General features: G+C 61.2%; 7 protein-coding genes and 1 non-coding gene across 8 annotated transcripts; 5 read left to right on the forward strand and 3 right to left on the reverse strand.

Annotated features, from left to right (window-relative positions):
• Positions 1-292: 292 nt before the first annotated feature.
• Positions 293-1,435, forward strand: THITE_2106764 (uncharacterized protein). The gene is made up of 2 exons (XM_003648806.1): positions 293-445; positions 671-1,435. The coding sequence occupies exons 1-2, from the start codon at positions 397-399 to the stop codon at positions 1,306-1,308; spliced, it is 687 nt and encodes a 228-aa protein (XP_003648854.1). The 5' UTR covers positions 293-396; the 3' UTR covers positions 1,309-1,435.
• Positions 1,436-2,300: 865 nt separating this feature from the next.
• Positions 2,301-4,306, forward strand: THITE_112329 (Delta(24(24(1)))-sterol reductase like protein; the record flags this gene model as incomplete). The annotated part of the gene is made up of 3 exons (XM_003648807.1): positions 2,301-2,335; positions 2,564-4,214; positions 4,295-4,306. 3 exons carry the CDS (start codon positions 2,301-2,303, stop codon positions 4,304-4,306), a joined length of 1,698 nt encoding a protein of 565 aa, XP_003648855.1.
• Positions 4,307-5,072: 766 nt separating this feature from the next.
• On the reverse strand, positions 5,073-5,193 carry THITE_t38. Its single transcript has one exon. It is a non-coding gene; the product is annotated as a tRNA-Lys (tRNA).
• A 422-nt stretch (positions 5,194-5,615) lies between these two features.
• Positions 5,616-7,131, reverse strand: THITE_57625 (uncharacterized protein). The gene is made up of 5 exons (XM_003648808.1): positions 6,880-7,131; positions 6,706-6,718; positions 6,451-6,580; positions 6,117-6,380; positions 5,616-6,060 (listed from the first exon to the last, which is right to left on the reverse strand). The coding sequence occupies exons 1-5, from the start codon at positions 6,891-6,893 to the stop codon at positions 5,996-5,998; spliced, it is 486 nt and encodes a 161-aa protein (XP_003648856.1). The 5' UTR covers positions 6,894-7,131; the 3' UTR covers positions 5,616-5,995.
• Positions 7,132-7,234: 103 nt separating this feature from the next.
• THITE_2106775 (small nucleolar ribonucleoprotein SNU13) lies at positions 7,235-8,081 on the forward strand. Its single transcript, XM_003648809.1, has 4 exons — positions 7,235-7,532; positions 7,594-7,610; positions 7,666-7,774; positions 7,836-8,081. The coding sequence occupies exons 1-4, from the start codon at positions 7,416-7,418 to the stop codon at positions 7,977-7,979; spliced, it is 387 nt and encodes a 128-aa protein (XP_003648857.1). The 5' UTR covers positions 7,235-7,415; the 3' UTR covers positions 7,980-8,081.
• Positions 8,082-9,337: 1,256 nt separating this feature from the next.
• Positions 9,338-11,252, forward strand: THITE_2106778 (uncharacterized protein). Its single transcript, XM_003648810.1, has one exon. The coding sequence runs from the start codon at positions 9,344-9,346 to the stop codon at positions 11,018-11,020; it is 1,677 nt and encodes a 558-aa protein (XP_003648858.1). The 5' UTR covers positions 9,338-9,343; the 3' UTR covers positions 11,021-11,252.
• An 816-nt stretch (positions 11,253-12,068) lies between these two features.
• On the reverse strand, positions 12,069-13,558 carry THITE_2106779 (uncharacterized protein). The gene has a single exon (XM_003648811.1). The coding sequence runs from the start codon at positions 13,440-13,442 to the stop codon at positions 12,174-12,176; it is 1,269 nt and encodes a 422-aa protein (XP_003648859.1). The 5' UTR covers positions 13,443-13,558; the 3' UTR covers positions 12,069-12,173.
• Positions 13,559-14,592: 1,034 nt separating this feature from the next.
• THITE_2106781 (uncharacterized protein) lies at positions 14,593-17,771 on the forward strand. Its single transcript, XM_003648812.1, has 6 exons — positions 14,593-14,883; positions 15,037-15,083; positions 15,184-15,279; positions 15,356-15,440; positions 15,512-17,170; positions 17,236-17,771. The coding sequence occupies exons 1-6, from the start codon at positions 14,830-14,832 to the stop codon at positions 17,350-17,352; spliced, it is 2,058 nt and encodes a 685-aa protein (XP_003648860.1). The 5' UTR covers positions 14,593-14,829; the 3' UTR covers positions 17,353-17,771.
• Positions 17,772-17,788: the final 17 nt, after the last annotated feature.

Genomic DNA, 17,788 nt, shown 5'->3' on the forward strand with positions numbered 1-17,788 from the left:
CCTAGATTCACTCGTTATCATAAGTTCCAGTATAGCAGGGGATTGCAACCTGCAATTGCAGTTCAGTGCTTGTTGTGGCTCAGTCATTGCAGTTAACAGTCTCCGGCACTGTGCAAATGACTCGGCACACGGCCAAGGTGGCTGAGCACCTGATCGTCATCGGACCAGGCATCAGCCGATGCGTCCATCTCGGACTTCACCTCGGTGTCTGGCTCTTTTGCAAGTTCACCCTCCTTCGTGCTTGCCTTATGAGCATCTGTTAATTCAGCTCATCTGGCTCAAATCATTTGACCGCAATCTCATTGCTGTTGTTTTCTGCCTGTTTTACTCGGCGCCGTGTGCCATCTTATCTATCTGTCCGTGCTTTGAGTGGCTGGTGGTCGGGCGATTGCCATCATGACGCGAACCGTCGTGTACGGCAGCGCGCTTGTCGCTGTGGTTGCGGGTTAGTTGTTTTGTCTTTCCGTTTGCATAGCTCTGTCCTCGTGTTCAAAGCCCGGTGCTGTTTTGATGGAATACCCTGCCGAACTTGCGCTCTCTCAATGAGATGACCCCCTCAGTCACAGGAGATCAACCCGGGACACCATGAGCCCCATTTATACCCTGAATCCAACTCACTCCCTGCCATTGAAGCTCCTCAACAAAGCACAGACTAACAAACCCCACCCAGCAACCGCCATGACCCTCACCGCAATCCTCTCCCCGCGCTGGGTCTCGTACACGGTCGCGGCCCCCGCGGGCGGCACCGTCACCGACACCATCGGGCTGCATCACCGCTGCGCCTCGTCGACGGGCCGCTGCTTGCCCTTCCCCGACGAGGCGCGCTGCCAGGCCGGCGGCAGCGAGGGCCGCGCCTTCTGCTCCATGTGGCGCTCCGCCGGCTTCCTGATGAACTTGGCCGCCGTGGCCGAGCTGGCCACCGTCGTCGGCTTCCTCGCCGTCATGGCCGGCGGCAAGGTCAAGCGCCAGGGCGGGTGGAAGGTGCTCGGCGGCATGCTGGGGGCCGTCGCTGCGGCCGAGTTGGTTGCGATGGCTGTTGTGGTGAGTTGTTGTCTTTGTCTATTTCTGTTCCTGTTCTGTTACCTCACTCCGGTAGTGTTGAGAAGCGCGGCTGACGGGATGAAGGCGTACCTCTTCGATCATAACGAGTTGTTTCTGGTGCCAGGGTACCGGCTGGACTCGTCATGGTACCTGTGCATGCTCAGCGCGGCCGTGGCGCTGCTGGCCGCCGCTGGACTGGCCATCTCGGCTTTTGTCTTGCCGCCGGAGGATGGATACCAGCTATTGAGCGATCCGAGCGGAGTCTAAGGCCGTGTACCGTTCGTCTCTGGTTTATGTTCTCGAGTTTGGCGGCACTGTCTCATCTTTCTGGTTTACGGTCGGCGTTGACAGGGTGAGGAACGTACTAAGTATCAAGCTGTAAATGCTCCAACTATTAATGTCGGTAGTTATCTTGCTCTCTTTACCTGGGCTTTTTTGCATCCTTCTCCATTGTCATTTGAGTCGCCGGTTCGCCCCGCGGTGACATTCCCCCCTGTGTTTGTCGTCGGACGAAGAAGGGGTCAGCCAGCCACATTGCTTCGTTGGGGACAAACGCCAGCCAGCGTCCGTCTTATGCTACACACGAGACCGTCCGAACCTCCAATCAGAGACCCGATGCTTCGGCAGGATGACGCAACACTAGTATTCCGTATCTGAGCCAAGTTTGTCAGATGCAACCCGAGGCTGCTAACGATTGCCCAGACGCTCATTGCACACCGTCGAGGCCGAGTGCTCCTGCTATCACAGTATACTCTGTTGTCGCAGTTGAGCGAATTAGGTAATACTAGTGTCCGCTGTCCTGTCTCGGGAAATCACCTTGTGGGTCTCTCGAGCTTTAGGGGCGGCCAATTGAGCAAGTCAGGCGCGCTTTGTGGTTGGCCGGGTTGCATCGATGGCCCAGTGAAATTTTAGTTAACAAACAACTTGTCCCTGCATTCGGCGCTTTCACAACGCGATCGTCGGCCGCGGCAGGGTGCAGCTGCCTTGGACGACGGCGCCTCGTTCCGTTCTTGCTTCCCCTCTCCACTCTCCTTACACCTTCGCCGCCCGGAACATCGCCCGGGTTTTCTCAGACGCCAGGGCAGTTCAGCCCCGCGGTTCGCATTCGTTGGCGAATACTAGTATTCCTGCTAATGAGGGACCTTTGTCGGTGCTAGCCACTCTCTCTAGCTTGCCCCTGACAAGGGAAAACAAAAAGAAAGACGCCTAGTCAAAACACCTATAAGACTGCCCGTCGTCTCCTCGCCTGCTCGCTCAAGATGTCTGGCAGGTATTCTTTGCGGCAGACGCCGAGGTAAGTCGAATGTTCGAGTTACATTCCTGTCCTCCTCGTACCCCCTTATGTGGTACATGAAAGCTGGCCGGTTCAGCTCCTATCGCGCCGCGTCGCAAGCCACCGATCCTTGGAACGACGAGGGCTCCTGGTGTCCTGGCAGCCATTTGCACGTCGGCGCATACATACCTCTGTTCACTTTCAAGGTGTCCTCCTGCTGCCTAATCCCCAGCGCTAACGCTCGTCCAGGAAAAAGGAGCTTTTCGATGGCATGATCGAGACGCCCGCCCGTCGCAGCATCCGTCGCAAGACCCCGTTACCACCCGAGTCCGACGACGCCGAATCCACCTCCGCCTCAGAAGCCATGGAGGCCAAATCGGTGCGCCAGCGCCGCGCGCCCAAGTTCACCGAGCATGTCGGCGAGCCCACGCCCCCCGAGTCCCCCGTCGAGCGCGATGTGCAGCCCTCGACCAAGGCCGCGCCCACCCAAGCCAATGGCGCGGCGTCCGAGGGTGGTGGCAGCGCTGAGGAGAAGAAGAAGAAGAAGGTGGTCGACGGCTGGGCGCCCGGCACGGACCCCAAGGTGGACCTGTCGGGCGAGTACGAGTTCGGCGGGCCGTGGTTCGTCTCGCTCATGATGGTCGGCTTCCCCGTCCTGATGTGGTACATGTGGATCGGCGCGACCGCCTACGACGGCCGCTTCCCCACGCCTGCGCCGGGCCAGAGCTGGGCCGACTTCGGCCGCCATCTCGTGCACCTCGTGTACACGGGCGCCTTCCCGCACGCCAAGGCCTGGCTCATGTACTGGACCTTCTTCGTCCTCGAGGGCGCCTTCTACTGCCTGATGCCCGGCGTCTGGGCTTACGGCAAGCCACTGCCGCACGAGGGCGGCCGGCAGCTCAAGTACTACTGCTCCGCCTACACGTCCTTCTACACCACCATCGCCCTGGTCCTCGGCCTGCACTTCTCGGGCCTCTTCCCGCTCTACACCATCCTGGACGAGTTCGGCCCGCTGCTCAGCGTGTCCATCATCTCGGGCTGGCTGGTGGCCATCGTGGCCTACGTGTCGGCGCTCGCGCGCGGCGCGCAGCACCGCATGTCGGGCAACCACGTGTACGACTTCTTCATGGGCGCCGAGCTGAACCCGCGCATGTTCGGCATCCTTGACTTCAAGATGTTCTTCGAGGTGCGCCTGCCGTGGTACATCCTGTTCCTCATCTCGCTGGCGGCGGCGGCGCGCCAGTGGGAGCGCTACGGCTACGTCTCGGGCGAGGTCGGCTTCATCCTGATGGCGCACTTTCTGTACGCCAACGCGACCTCCAAGGGCGAGGAGCTGATCGTCACCACCTGGGACATGTACTACGAGAAGTGGGGCTTCATGCTGATCTTCTGGAACCTCTCGGGCGTGCCGCTGTCCTACTGCCACTGCACCATCTACCTGGCCAACCACGCGCCCGAGGAGTACCGGTGGAGCCGGCCGGCGCTGGCCGCGCTCTACGTCAGCTACCTGTTCGTCTACTGGGTCTGGGACAGCGCCAACAGCCAGAAGAACCGCTTCCGGGCCATGTCGCGCGGCAAGCTCATCAAGCGCAACACGTTCCCGCAGGTGCCCTGGCAGACGCTGCACAACCCCAAGACGATCGAGACCGGGCTCGGCGACAAGATCCTCGCCGACGGCTGGTACGGGCTCGCCCGCAAGGTGCACTACACCTGCGACGTCTACTTCGCCGTCACCTGGGGCCTCGTCACCGGCTTCAAGAGCCCCTTCCCCTGGTTCTACCCGGTCTTCTTCACCGTCATGATCGCCCACCGCGCCTGGCGCGACATCACCCGCTGCCGCGAGAAGTATGGCGACGCCTGGCGCGAGTACGAGAGGCAGGTGCCGTACCTGTTCATTCCGGTAAGTATTTTTTTTTTATTCTTTTTAAACATATTGTAAACGGCATGTTGTTTCTTTTACTGACCCGTCTTGTTTTGCAGTATGTCTTCTAATAACTGAGCTGTGCGGATGGCGCGCTGTCGGGAGCTGGCTCGGTCGCGAGTGCCTGCCGCACTGTATGTGTATAAATCAGGCCTGCTGAGATCGGCCGCGCACGGATGTCGTCCAACAAGATGATGGATATTGACAGGCAGGGTGTTGGATGCTGGATGCTGGTTGCATGAACGCTTGATGTGGAGTTCAAAAAATGGGGGCGCGTATACTCGGTCGAGCTGGGCTGGCGACGGAGTGCCTCCAGCGGACGTGTCTCGCTGGCCGCGTTCGACGTTCTGCCTACTGTACGCTTTAGTATACGCTAGAAGTAATGTTAATGTGTCATTGGAGTCTGATGGTATTGCTGCTGTGGGACGCTGATACTGGTCGAATCTGCGAGGTTGAGTTTGAAGTCGGCGTAGTTCCGCCTCAAGGGGGGGCAAGGGGGTAATGTTGAAGACACTCCTTGGGCGGCGGCCTTGTCAAGAGACAGGCGGTCTGGAATGGTACACACTCAGCGATGAATGAATTGGGTTATGAAGATGTTGATCGAGTACGCAGCTGGCTTGTTGCAGCAGTCGAGTCCGAGTTCGAACTCACACGACCAAGGTAACTCGCAACAACTTCTCACCTGCGTCTGTTTACAGTGATGTTCCCCCTCGTCCAACTTCGAGTTTACCAGTCTGTCAGGGTAAAAAGCAAAAACACAAACACACAAACAAGGACAAACCCCTCTGGAACACAAGCAGAAAAAAATATTCCAGTTCAATCGTAGGACGGGAATTGAGCCCGACGTGGGGGTCGAACCCACAACCTTGAGATGTGACCTCTCCTTCGGTACCTCAGGAGGATGACCTCCTCCGGCCTTTGTAAGAGTCTCACGCTCTACCGATTGAGCTAGCCGGGCGAGGCTGGCTTGAGTGTTGGGAATGGGGTTTCGCTGGCAGAGTTTTTCAATTCAGCCCAGCTTGTGGAGCATCCGGACGGACGCGGCGGGGGCGGTGTGGAGTACGAACTACTCCGAGCGTCTTCTCTCCAAACCAAACAGGCCGAAGGACGGTGTGCCTGCCTGGGAGAACCAGTTGGGATGAGTGCGTCGGTAGAAGACCTTCAACGAGGGGATGTGAAGCTGGGATGGGATTCCAGAACGGCGTTAATCGGTCTCTCAGTCAATGGCTCAGATATTGACTGAGAATGACTCTTCAAACGGGCCTTCATACAGCAGGGTGGATAAAGCCCACGCCCAACACAACCCCGACGGGAGGGACACTGACTTGCGCACCAGAACTCAAATCAGTCACACGGTCACACGACCGCAGGCGAAAGAAACGCAGTGGCAACACCATTGCCAGTTTAGACTACAGTCTCGCCCCACCACATCCGTCTATGACGAGAAACCCAGGACCCAGAGCGATGAGCAACCATAAATGTGACAATAGTACATGCACCTCCCGCGAAGCCGTTAACCAACCGTGCCCCCGAGATGCGCCGCTTGCTCGCCCTCCTGATAACTTGCTCCGTCACCGCCACCCCTCCACCACTTCTCTGGTCGACGCCCTCGCCCAGCGCTTTCTCATGACGTTAACATGTAAAGTCGAAAGACGGCGTCCATGTTGTAGGTATTTCCACGTCGGAGTATGGTGTCCCGTGGATAGTTACAGCTTGTCCGTCCCATACAGCCGTCCGTGGCCGGTAGTGAGCGCGAACCTTCAGCACGAGATGTTGAGGGTCGCCTTGGAGTTCATGAGCAGCGCGACAATCAAGCCGTACAGACCTGGATCGCATTAGCCCAGCCGGAGAGAGAAGCCCGCCGAGGACAAGCCGGCTTACCCAGAACTTCGGCGAAAATGAGAATCAGAATCATGCCGACGAAGAGCCTCGGCTGCTGCGCGGTGCCGCGGACGCCAGCATCGCCCACGATGCCGATCGCGAAACCAGCAGCCATACCCGCCAGGCCGACGGCAAGACCAGCGCCGAGCTGGACGAAGCCAGTGTACAGGGCGTAGTTGTCTTGTGTCAGGGCGTCGGAGATCAGGACGGAAACGACGAGGCCGTAGATACCGATGATACCGGCCATAATGACAGGAACGATGTCTGCAGGCACCCATGATGTCAACCACATGCTCAGGAAGGTGACTCTCCTCACCGGCTTCGCTGGACGTACTCTTGACGATGAGGTCAGGCCGGAGGACGCCCATGGCGGCGATGCCGACGCCCGACTTGGCGGTGCCGTACGAGGCACCCAGGCAGGTGAAGACGATCGCTGCGGTGCAGCCCATGGCGCCGAAGAAGGGCTGCTGAAATGTCAGCACTACATTCCACGTCGTCTTGCAACTCGATATCGAATCCAAATCGCCAATGAAGATCGTCGTCGTTGGGGGGGAGCCAACGGTTTCGAGCCGGTGGAGAAGGCACTGACCGCGTACACAGGGCTGGAGAAGACGGCAGCGTCAGTAACACGTCCATCAAGGTGTGGCAGCACATGCGTTGCTGCGGGGGAGAGGGGGCTCCCGGTGCAAGCTGGTGCGGGAAGGGGGAGAGCGCGTAGTGTTTGCTGCGGAGAAGACGGCGGTTGCGGGATGGAGCGGCTTACCAGGCGTCCGTCATTTTGAGAGATTGAGGGCGGAGCTGCGGCGACAACGGAAAATGGGAGATAAAACGGCCGGTCGGGGGCGATGGAGACGGCTGTGCGATGAAGACGGGTCGCAGGAAGTTGAAGCTGTGGACGTCGGTGATGGGATGGGTTGCAGCTCGGGGGGCCGGCTTGCCGATGCGAGGTGTTTCCAGGTTGCAGGCTGCAGGTTGGTGCTGTGCCTTGGCTTTGAGGCAGGAGTTCGCCAGAATGGGACCCCAGCAGTCTCAGCACAGCCAACAGTAAGTACTGGGATTAGGTAAGCAGGGTAACGGACTATTCTGCCGGCTTCGACCGCCCAAAGTTTGCTCCAAAGCAGCAGGCTCCTTTTGCCATGGCTCGGCTCTGAATCTTTTTCATTTACTCACCTCGATAACTCTGTCACGGCAACCTGCGCAACTCCAGGGCGAGCAACCGCAGTGAACCCTGGTGACCCGTCTCAACGTCGGAGCATATCATAGCAGCCATTTCGAACCGACCAATCGACAGCAGCGAAAATGTCCGCGCAGAACGAGTCCGCCGCTTGGCCCAAGGCCGAAGACCCCGCGCTGGTGCAGGAGCTGCTGGACTGTGTGCAGCAGGCCAGCCACCTGCGCCAGCTCAAGAAGGGCGCTGTAAGTTGCACTGTGTTGGCGATAGATTATGCTGAGAACCCTCAGCTAACCGAGACTCCAGAACGAGGCGACCAAGTCGTATGTATCCGACTGTGTCCCTCCCAACGCGAGCCCCGATTGACGAGACATGCAGGATCAACCGCGGCACCAGCGAGCTGGTCATCCTCGCCGCCGATACGCAGCCATTGAGCATCGTGCTCCACATCCCCCTCATCAGCGAAGAGAAGAACGTGCCCTACGTGGTATGTGTCCGAATTTGGATCTCGGTCAGTCGGAGGGAATCGAAGCTGATTTTGTCTCCAGTACGTCCCGAGCAAGGTGGCCCTGGGCCGCGCCTGTGGCGTCTCTAGGCCCGTCATCGCCGTTTCGCTCACGTCGAACGAGTCCTCGTCCCTCCAGCCCAAGATTCGGGCGCTGCGCGACAAGGTGGAGCGCCTCGCCATGTAAAGAGCCGATGTTTGAGGGAGGAGGGTCGCTTCGGAAGACGGACGGACTGGGGTTGTCGGGCGTGGCGAGGCCGGTAGCACGCTAGCGCACAGTGTGCTCAACGCTGCTGATCGCTTTCCACCGCCCAACTTGAGCATGCTACCGAGCCTATGTGGTTGAGCATGGAGCCTTTGGCGAGATATATCGACAAATTCCGATGACTTCTCATTTTGGGCTTTGAATCATCCAGGGTTGGGGTTGGCTACTGTGTGCTTTGCTGGCTCCCGGTGACCTGCTTGATGTGGGGGACGCCTGCAGCATGACGCTAGGGGCTGCGGAACGGGTCGGACACCCCACATCGAAGTCTTCCGTAGACCTCATCGGCGCCGGGTCAAGACGGCCAGGCCACAATCCCACCATGTCGAGGCCAAGGTCTCCCGGCGTTGGCTCATAACTGAAGCATTCTAATCATCGTTGTATCCCAAAATACAACATCATTTCTCGTCTGTTTTGCATTGCGTTGCATACCGTAGATTTCACACCGTCGTGAATTTTGTCTGCTCGGCGAAAGCTTGTTCGTGTGGAACCAAAGAGCCGCGCTTTCTCTCGGCTCTCTTGAGTCTTACATTCCACCTCGGGCTCAGACATGGTCTAGAGCTCCCCCGCCATGCCGGGTCTGGCGCGCAAGATCATCATCTGCGCCGCCGTCGACGGGCTGGTGCTGCACCCGTTCAGCTCGCGCAAAGACCACCAGCAGCAGCAGCGCTTGTCGCCGCTTGCCCCCATCCGAATTAAGTACGGCGATGCCTCCATCTCCATCCTCCCGCGCGACACGGTCGCGCCCGACCCTACCTCGTCCCAGCAGGCCAATGCCTCCTTCGAGGCCTTTGGCATTGTCGGTAATGCACCCCGCCTCCTTCCACCCCCTTTTTTTTCCCCTGACCCCAACCCCTTCCCCAACTCCCATGCACACACACAAACGTATCACCGGCAATATATGTGACATATATACCTAACAAACGACTCCCTTACCCCTTCACGGCACGGCAGGCCTCATCACCGTCTTCCGCCACAGCTACCTCGTCTCGGTCACGGGCCGCCAGCAGGTCGCCGTGCTGCGCGGCCTGCCCGTCTACGTCGTCACCGAGGTCGCCCTGACGCCCTGCTCGTCGCAGCAGGACGCCGCCGAGGCCGTCGCCAAGACGGCCGCTGCGCTGCGCCTGCGCGCGAGAGCCGAGCAGCGCCGGCGGCGGCGGAGTGCTGGGACCGGAACCGGGAACGGGGACGGGGACGGGGAGGGAGGAGGCTCGTCGTCGTCCGCGGCTACCGCCGCCACTGCCACCGCGGTGGCGAGCGCGGATGAAGACGAGGAGCAGCAGCAGCAGATGGGGGCGCTAGGAGGGGTGGCGCCGGCTTCTGTTGCGCCTGTGTCTGTGGGCGACGAGGAGGAGGAGGATGCCGCTGGGGAGGTGGCGAGTGAGACGGAGGGGGGGCCGGCGGCGTCGGGGGAGGACGGTGGTGATGCCGCCGCTGCTGCTGCTGCTGCTGGGCGGCGGAGCAGCGTCGCGCAGGACGTGATTGGGCGCCGGGGGAGTTACGGCCGGTTTGCGCAGCGGTGGTTCAGCCGGGCGGGGTGGGCGATGAGACAGAAGCGGCAGTTGGGGTTGAGCGCGGACGGCGCGCCCGCCCCCGCCGGGGGGAAGAAAGCGGCGGGGACGGCGGTGCCGATGACGTCCAGTGTCCCGGACGATGCCGACGGCAGCGCGGCGGCGATTAGTCTGCTGCCGAAGCTGCTGCGCACGAGCCAGATCTTGTTCGGGTCGAGCAAGACGTTTTATTTCGCCTACGACCACGACATCACGCGCAGCATGGCCAACCCGAGGGTCCCCGAGGCGCCGCTGCAGCCGCTGCATGAGCACGTGGACCCGGACTACTTCTGGAACCGGCACATGATGCAGCCGTTCATCGACGCCGGAGCCGACAGCCTCGCTCTGCCCCTGATGCAGGGCTTCGTGGGGCAGCGGACGTTCGTCGTGGATAGTCACCCTCCGCAGGTCGACGAAGGCGCGCAGGATGACTCGGTTGAGCTTAGCGATTTCAGCTCGTCCCGTGCCGCATCGCCCTCGTCGCCGCACCCACCACCCCCGGCCCCGGGGAAGGCCACCGCCAACATGCGGCCGACCGAGAAGAAGTTCGACATCACGGTCATCTCGCGCCGGTCCATCAAGCGCGCCGGCCTGCGGTACCTGCGCCGCGGCATCGACGAGGACGGCAACGTGGCCAACTCGGTCGAGACGGAGCAGATCCTCTCGCCCGCCGACGCCGCCTGGGACCCGGCCGCCCGGGTGTACTCGTTCGTGCAGACGCGCGGCAGCATCCCGCTCTTCTTCACCCAGTCGCCCTACTCGCTGAAGCCGGTGCCGGTGATGCAGCACTCGGCCGACGCGAACTTCGCGGCGCTGAAGAAGCACTTTGCGGCCCTGCGCCGGCGCTACGGCTCCGTTCAGGTCGTCAGCCTGGTCGAGAAGCACGGGGTTGAGGAGCCCATCGGCAGGTTGTACGAGGAGACCATCCAGAGGCTCAACGAGGAGTCCGGAACGAAGGAGGACAAGGACAAGGTAGGGTTTGAGTGGTTTGACTTCCACGCCGTGTGCCGCGGCATGAAGTTTGAGAACGTCTCGCTCCTCCTGCAGACCCTGGGCAGCAAGCTGGAGGACTACGGGAGCTACGTGTCGGTCAACGACCGCCTCGTGGCCAAGCAGAAGGGCGTGCTCCGGACAAACTGCATGGACTGCCTGGACCGCACCAATGTCTGCCAGAGCTCGTTCGCCAAGCACATGCTGGACCTGCAGCTCAGGGAGCAGGGCTACGACATGGCCGCCCAGCTGGACCAAGAAAATGTCTGGTTCAACACGCTGTGGGCCGACAACGGCGATGCCATTTCCAAGCAGTATGCTTCTACGGGCGCCATGAAGGGCGACTACACGCGGACGCGCAAGAGGAACTACCGCGGCGCGCTGACCGACGCCGGCTTGTCGCTGACCCGCTTGTTCAATGGGTAAGTGGCTACTTCCTACGGTGGGCATCTCGACGTATGGACAGAAATTGCTGAGCGTCCCGCCCACCCAGCATGTTTAACGACTTCTTCCTCCAAGCCAGCATCGACTTCCTGCTGGGCAACGTCACCTCCCTCGTGTTCGAAGAGTTCGAGGCCACCATGATGACCAAGGACCCGGCCGTGTCGATGCAGAACATGCGCCAGCAGGCGATCGAGCTCTGCCAGAAGCGCGTCGTGGCCGACGAGGCCGAGGAGTTCGTCGGCGGCTGGACGCTGCTCACGCCGCGCGCGCCGGACACGGTGCGGAGCGGCTCGCTCGAGGAGGCGGTGCTGCTGCTGACCGACGTGGCGCTGTACCTGTGCCGGTTCGACTGGAACCTGGACAAGGTCTCGTCCTTCGAGCGCGTCGACCTCGCCCACGTGCAGAAGATCAGGGTCGGGACCTACATCACGTCGACCATCTCCCCGGCCCAGGTCGACGAGCTGCGCAACGTCGGGCTGGTCATCGAGTACAAGCCCGGGCTCACCGACGTCACGCGCGTCAACACGCGCTCGCTGTCGTCCATGTCGGGCACGACGCCGCCCAAGGCGGCGCACGGCTCCGACGAGGAAGCGGCGAAGCAGGACGCGGAAGAGTCCGGGGCCGGCCCCGCGCCGGCGTCGTCGGGCATCGCCGGGTTCCTCTCGCGCCGTCCGCAGACGGCGGCGCCGCCGTCGCGCAAGATTGCGCTGAAGGCGCTGCACAGCCAGACGTCGGCGGCCGACCCGGCGGCGAAGGGCAGGCAGCAGCAGCAGGACGAGCCGGGCGCGATCACGCGGCTGAGCGAGATCCAGCAGGTGGCGCTGATTGCGGCCGAGATCGAGCGGCTGGCCTTGCGCAACCAGCCGCAGCGGCTGGCGGGCAAGAGCGTCGAAGAGGCCGGCCTGGTCGAGAAGGGCGACATCATCTCGCTGGCGGAGGCGAAGAAGAATACCACGCTTCTGGAGCAGTTGGGGCATTCGATCAAGAAGTTGGTTTGGGCGTAGCGGGCGCTGGTTATCGCGGATGTTCGCTTTGGATGTTGCTGTTGCTGTTGGTGTTGAAATGGGTTGGTTTATCAACCCACCACGCACGTAGACGATAGTAGACGATAATTAGACGTTACGTTCCCACATCTTCACTCCCCATCCCGGTCCCCATCCCCACTCTCCCCCGAACTCGCACGCTCCGCCCGGTACAGATGCATCTGAAACCGCATATTCTCCAGCGCAATGGGGTACTCCAGCCGCTGCTGCTGCTGGTGCTGCCCGGCCCCGCCCTCGGCCAGCCGGAACCACTCGGAATCGCGCGACTCGAGCTTGGCCCAGCACGTGCCCGGCGGCTCGTCGCCGACGACCGGCTCGCGCCGCGTGCCCAGCAGGATCCGGTCCAGCAGCCACTGCATCGGGTACCGGCGCTTGTCGCTGCCGCCGCCGCCCACGCTCGCCTCCGAGTAGCTGCCGGGGCTGTCGACGACCAGCAGCAGGCTGCCGGCGGGCGCGGCCGCCGTCAGCGCCAGCAGGAACGCCGTCGTCTTGCCGATCCCGCCGGCCGTGAAGAGCTCGTTGAGCGTGAACAGGAGGGTGATCAGCCGCGGGGCAGTGGCGGCGGGGCCGCCGAGGAGGCTGGTGAGCTCGGCCTGGGTGAGCGTCAGGGCGTCGCGCTGGAGGAAGGTGGGCTGCAGGTGGGAGGCGGGGACGAAGGCGGTGTTGGCCTGCTTGGCGGCGGCGCTGGCGTATTTGGAGATAGGGGGAGGGGTGGTGAGGGCGTTGGTGAGCTGGGTGACTACGGTGGCCCAGGGGCCGGAGTCGAGGAGCGTGATGGCGCCTGATAGGGAGGGGTTGGCGTTGAGAAAGGCGCTCAAGGCGACAAGCTCGGCTGCGCCGCCGCCGATGGAGAGAACGTGGAGTTGCTGGGACGGAGGCTCCGGCGTCGCCTCGTGCTCGCCGTCTCCATCATCATCGCCTTTCCTGGTGAACAAAAGTTCCAGGTGCTTTTGAATGCCGGTCAAGACAGAGGCATAGCACAGCGCCCTCGTCGGGCTCCATCGTGCGGCATACACGGCCAAGGACTCTGGGTCGTTAAATGCCCGTGCAAAGTCACGGTCATAGAGAGCCTGCTTCACCGACTGCAGGGCGGCCGTGAAGTTGGGCGAAGCGAGGGTGTCGCTGAACGCGTGCCGAAACACATCCAGGACCCGCTGCTGCTGTTTGCGATCAGGGTTTGACGGCGTGAGCTGCAGCTGTCCATCTGGTTCCCCCTGAGACTTTGTGTTGTGCCTGGTGGTGGTCTTGGCTGCAGCCGGGGCCGAGCTGGCCGAGTTGGCCAGGTGGGCGGGTTTTTTGACTTCTTTTTGCTTCACGTGGCTAGCTTTTGAAGCCGACGGCGCCCGTTTTTTGCCCACCATCCTGGTCACTCACCTGTTTTGATATCGCTTGTTTTGGAGTCGCACTTTTCAGCCTCATGTCAGGAGTGAAGGCTCATCCAACGGTCCACCAATGCCGCTTGAAAACGGCAATTCTGGAATTAGCCTGAATTGATGCCCATGCCTGGGCGGGATCAAGCGAGCCAGTTCCACATCCAAAATTCAAGCTTGGGTATTCACCATCGTGACCCTAACCCTTGAGCAACCGAATGTTCGAGGCCCAGAGTGCACAGCGTCTGTTCGATTCCTCTCCAAACCAGCCCGTCTCTTGGGGACCGAACTGCAGCCAAAAGCTGTAGGTAGCCAATGACACTCGCAGCCGCCAGCATATGGCACTGCGCCCCGTTGTCCCGGCATTCGAACGCCCACTTTGCCCGCGCGGCAGCCAGGAAGGGTCATTGCCACCATAATACAGAGCCCGGATCCAGTCCGTTAAGCTGGGAAGAGAGACGCAGAAACACCGAACGAAGACAAGTCTTGGGAAAACCCCCACTAGTTATCGGCTGGGGCTTGGCATAGGGTAAAAAGCCTTTCATCAATGACTGAGACGGATTGCGCTTCACCGCGGAGATTTTTGGCGCTGAGTGAGCATTGAGTGATAACGTGAAATCGACTCCCACCCACTGGCGTCTCGCATTTGCAGCACACTTCCACGGACCTTCGTTGGCCACTGTTTCACCTCGCATTCCCTGCGGTCTTGTGGATGAATAGGTAATGATTATCAGCTCCAGAGGGTATCCGAGTCTCGTCACAGGTTTCGTGGTGGTACAGCCCCGCTACAGCCCTGTCGTTGACGACGGCAAAAAGAACGAAGAAATGGGCTTGCGATGTATTTACCAAGACTCCTGGTGGAGAGTAAACTCGCAGCGCCCGGAATCGGCCTGCTGGCAACATCACACAATCGCCTGACGTCAGAAGACCTCGACACGCGGCTCCGATGCTAGGGATTCCAAATTCCAACAGCATCCATCGGGCCCACCAGGGGGCGAAGGGGGCAAAAGAAGAGAACACTATCAGACGGGGCTGGCGTGAACCGGTGCAGCTCTGACCGAGTCACCTCGCAACTCCACCGCGGTAATTCATCCGGGCGAACCAGAAATCTCGCGGCGGCTCGCAGCTTCCCTGGCGTCCAGCGTGTGGGAGCCCGTAGTTACCCCACTCCGCTTCGATTTCCCGCCAGCAGGGTGTCGCCCGACACGCTGCGGATACCCAAGTGCGGGAGAGGTTCCTGGTGCACACATAAAACTAAACACCCCACCTCCTCGTCTCGTCCGCACCTCTCCCCCTTCGCATTCCCCTCCCCAAAGATTCTGCTGCTGCAGCGATCCCGAACCTGTTGTCCGCCTGCACCACTCGTAACACCGCAAACATGGGTTTCTCCGACGTGGACCAGCTCGCGATCAACACGATCCGTATCCTGGCGGTACGTCTCTGCCCCTCCCAACAGAAAAAGAACCCCGCCCCCGCGCCAAAGCAGCCCCCTGGCCCCACTATCTTCATTTCACCAACTCGCGGAGCTGCGTTCCGGTGAGAGGCGATGAGATGCACCGTTGCTGACATCCTTTACTTTTTCTAGGCCGATGCGACCTTCAAGGCCAATTCGGGCCACCCGGGTGCCCCGATGTGAGTACTCCCCTTACCGGGCCGAACTTGGAACTTCGCGACGACGAGACCCCGGCTCAGCCGCCGGTTCCGGACCCGAACATGGCTAACTCGCGCTCAGGGGCATGGCTCCCGCCGCCCACGTTCTCTTCAACAAGATCATGAGATTCAACCCCAAGAACCCCAAGTGGGTCAACCGGGATCGCTTCGTCCTCTCGTAAGTCGCCCCCAGCACGAGAGCCTGAGCAGGCCGGGCCCGAAGGCGCGGCGCTGACGTTAACTCCCTGCAACAGCAACGGGCATGGCTGCATGCTCCAGTATGCCCTCCTTCACCTCTACGGCTACGACGTCTCGATAGACGACCTGAAGGCCTTCCGTGTATGTACCATATCATGCTCTTGCGTCTGTCCGCGGCACCGCAGCAAGACGAGTTCTGACATGGGCCGCAGACGGTCGACAGCATCACTCCCGGCCACCCCGAAGCCCACGACACTCCCGGCGTGGAGGTCACCACCGGCCCGCTCGGCCAGGGTATCAGTAACGCGGTCGGTCTGGCCATTGCCCAGGCGCACACCGCTGCCGTCTTCAACAAGCCGGGCTTCGACCTGATCGACAACTACACCTACTGCTTCCTGGGGGATGGCTGCTTGATGGAGGGTGTCTCGGCCGAGGCCTGTTCTCTGGCCGGCCACCTTCAGCTCGGCAACCTCATCGCCGTCTGGGATGACAACCACATCACCATCGACGGCGACACCAACCAGGCCTTCACCGAGGACGTGCTGAAGCGGTACGAGTCGTACGGCTGGCACGTGCTGACCGTCGAGGACGGTGACCACGACCTCGCCGGCATCGAGGCCGCCATCAAGAAGGCGCAGGAGGTCAAGGACAAGCCCACGCTCATCCAGCTCAAGACCACCATCGGCTTCGGCTCCAAACAGCAGGGCACCCACGGCGTCCACGGCTCGCCGCTCAAGGCCGACGACATCAAGCAGCTCAAGGAGAAGTTCGGTTTCAACCCGGAGCAGAGCTTCGTCGTGCCCCAGGAGGTGTACGACATCTGCCACAAGGCGGCCGCCGCCGGCGCTGCCGCCGAAGAGGAGTGGAACAAGCTCTTCGCCAAGTACGGCGAGCAGTACAAGGCCGAGCACGACGAACTGGCCCGCCGCCTCCGGGGCGATCTCCCGGAGGGCTGGGAGAAGCACCTCCCCACCTACACCCCCGCCGACGCGGCTGTCGCGTCGCGGAAGCTTTCCGAGACCGTTCTCAACAAGATCTTCGAGGCCGTCCCCGAGCTGGTGGGCGGCTCGGCCGACCTGACGGGCTCCAACCTGACCCGGTGGAAGGGCGCCATCGATTTCCAGCCGCCCGCGACCGGCCTCGGCACCTACGCCGGCCGGTACATCCGCTTCGGTGTGCGTGAGCACGGTATGGGCGCCATCCTGAACGGCATGGCTGCCTACGGCACCGTCATTCCCTACGGCGGCACCTTCCTCAACTTCGTCTCGTACGCGGCCGGCGCTGTCCGTCTGTCTGCCCTCTCGCGGGTGCGCGTCATCTGGGTTGCGACGCACGACTCGATCGGCCTCGGCGAGGACGGCCCGACGCACCAGCCCATCGAGACGCTGACGCACTTCCGCGCGCTGCCCAACTGCATGGTCTGGCGCCCGGCCGACGGCAACGAGACGAGCGCTGCTTACTACGTCGCGCTGGTGTCCAAGCACACGCCCAGCATCCTCGCGCTCTCGCGCCAGAACCTGCCGCAACTCGAGGGCTCCGTCATCGACAAGGCCATCAAGGGCGGCTACGTCATCCACGAGCAGGAGGGCGCCGACATCACGCTGGTGTCGACCGGTTCCGAGGTGTGCATCTGCATCGACGCCGTCAAGGTGCTGGCCGAGAAGCACAACATCAAGGCCCGCGTGGTCTCGATGCCCTGCTTCGAGGTGTTCGACACGCAGCCCAAGGAGTACCAACTCAGCGTCCTGCCCGACGGCATTCCGTCGCTGTCGGTCGAGGTCATGAGCACCATGGGCTGGGAGAGGTACACGCACGAGCAGTTCGGCCTCAACCGCTTCGGTGTCTCTGGCGCGTACAAGGACATCTACAAGGCAAGTTGTGCCCTGGATTTTTTGACTGCTGCTCACGGCGTGCTAACGTGTGTGCTCTTTAATAGAAGTTCGAGTTCACCCCCGAGGGTGTCGCCAAGCGGGCCGTCGCGACCGTCAACTTCTGGAAGAACGTGCCGAACATCCGGTCTCCCATCAACCGCGCGTTCCAGCAGATTCTCTAAACGGAGAGCGCAGGCAGCGGAGGAGGATTAGGTCTAGCGAGAGATGGCCAAGGAATCGGCGATATAGCGATAGACACGTTGTTTTGGCCGAGGAGAAAAAGAAAAAGAACTGGGTGGAAGGAACATATTATGGCCCTTGGAAGGGTCTTACGACCAATATTTGTCGGAACATTTTGGCGGTTGCGAACGGTCGCCAGCATCTCCTGATCTTTGGAAGCAAATAGACTTATGTGTTGTCAATGACCTCGCTAGGTAATGACAAGTCGTGATGTTGCTTGAAATGCGTGGGATAGACTGGGTGAAAAAGGGGAAGAAACAAATGGTTTGCCGCCAGAGACTGAGAGGACTTATGGGCAGGGGGGCAGGGAGGGGCCCCGCCTTGGGAGACCCATATCGCAACCCGTTGTGGGGCGTTTTGTGTGAGCTCACGCCCCTC

Source organism: Thermothielavioides terrestris, chromosome 1 (genome assembly GCF_000226115.1).
Source record: "Thermothielavioides terrestris NRRL 8126 chromosome 1, complete sequence".
Lineage (NCBI taxonomy): Eukaryota > Fungi > Ascomycota > Sordariomycetes > Sordariales > Chaetomiaceae > Thermothielavioides > Thermothielavioides terrestris.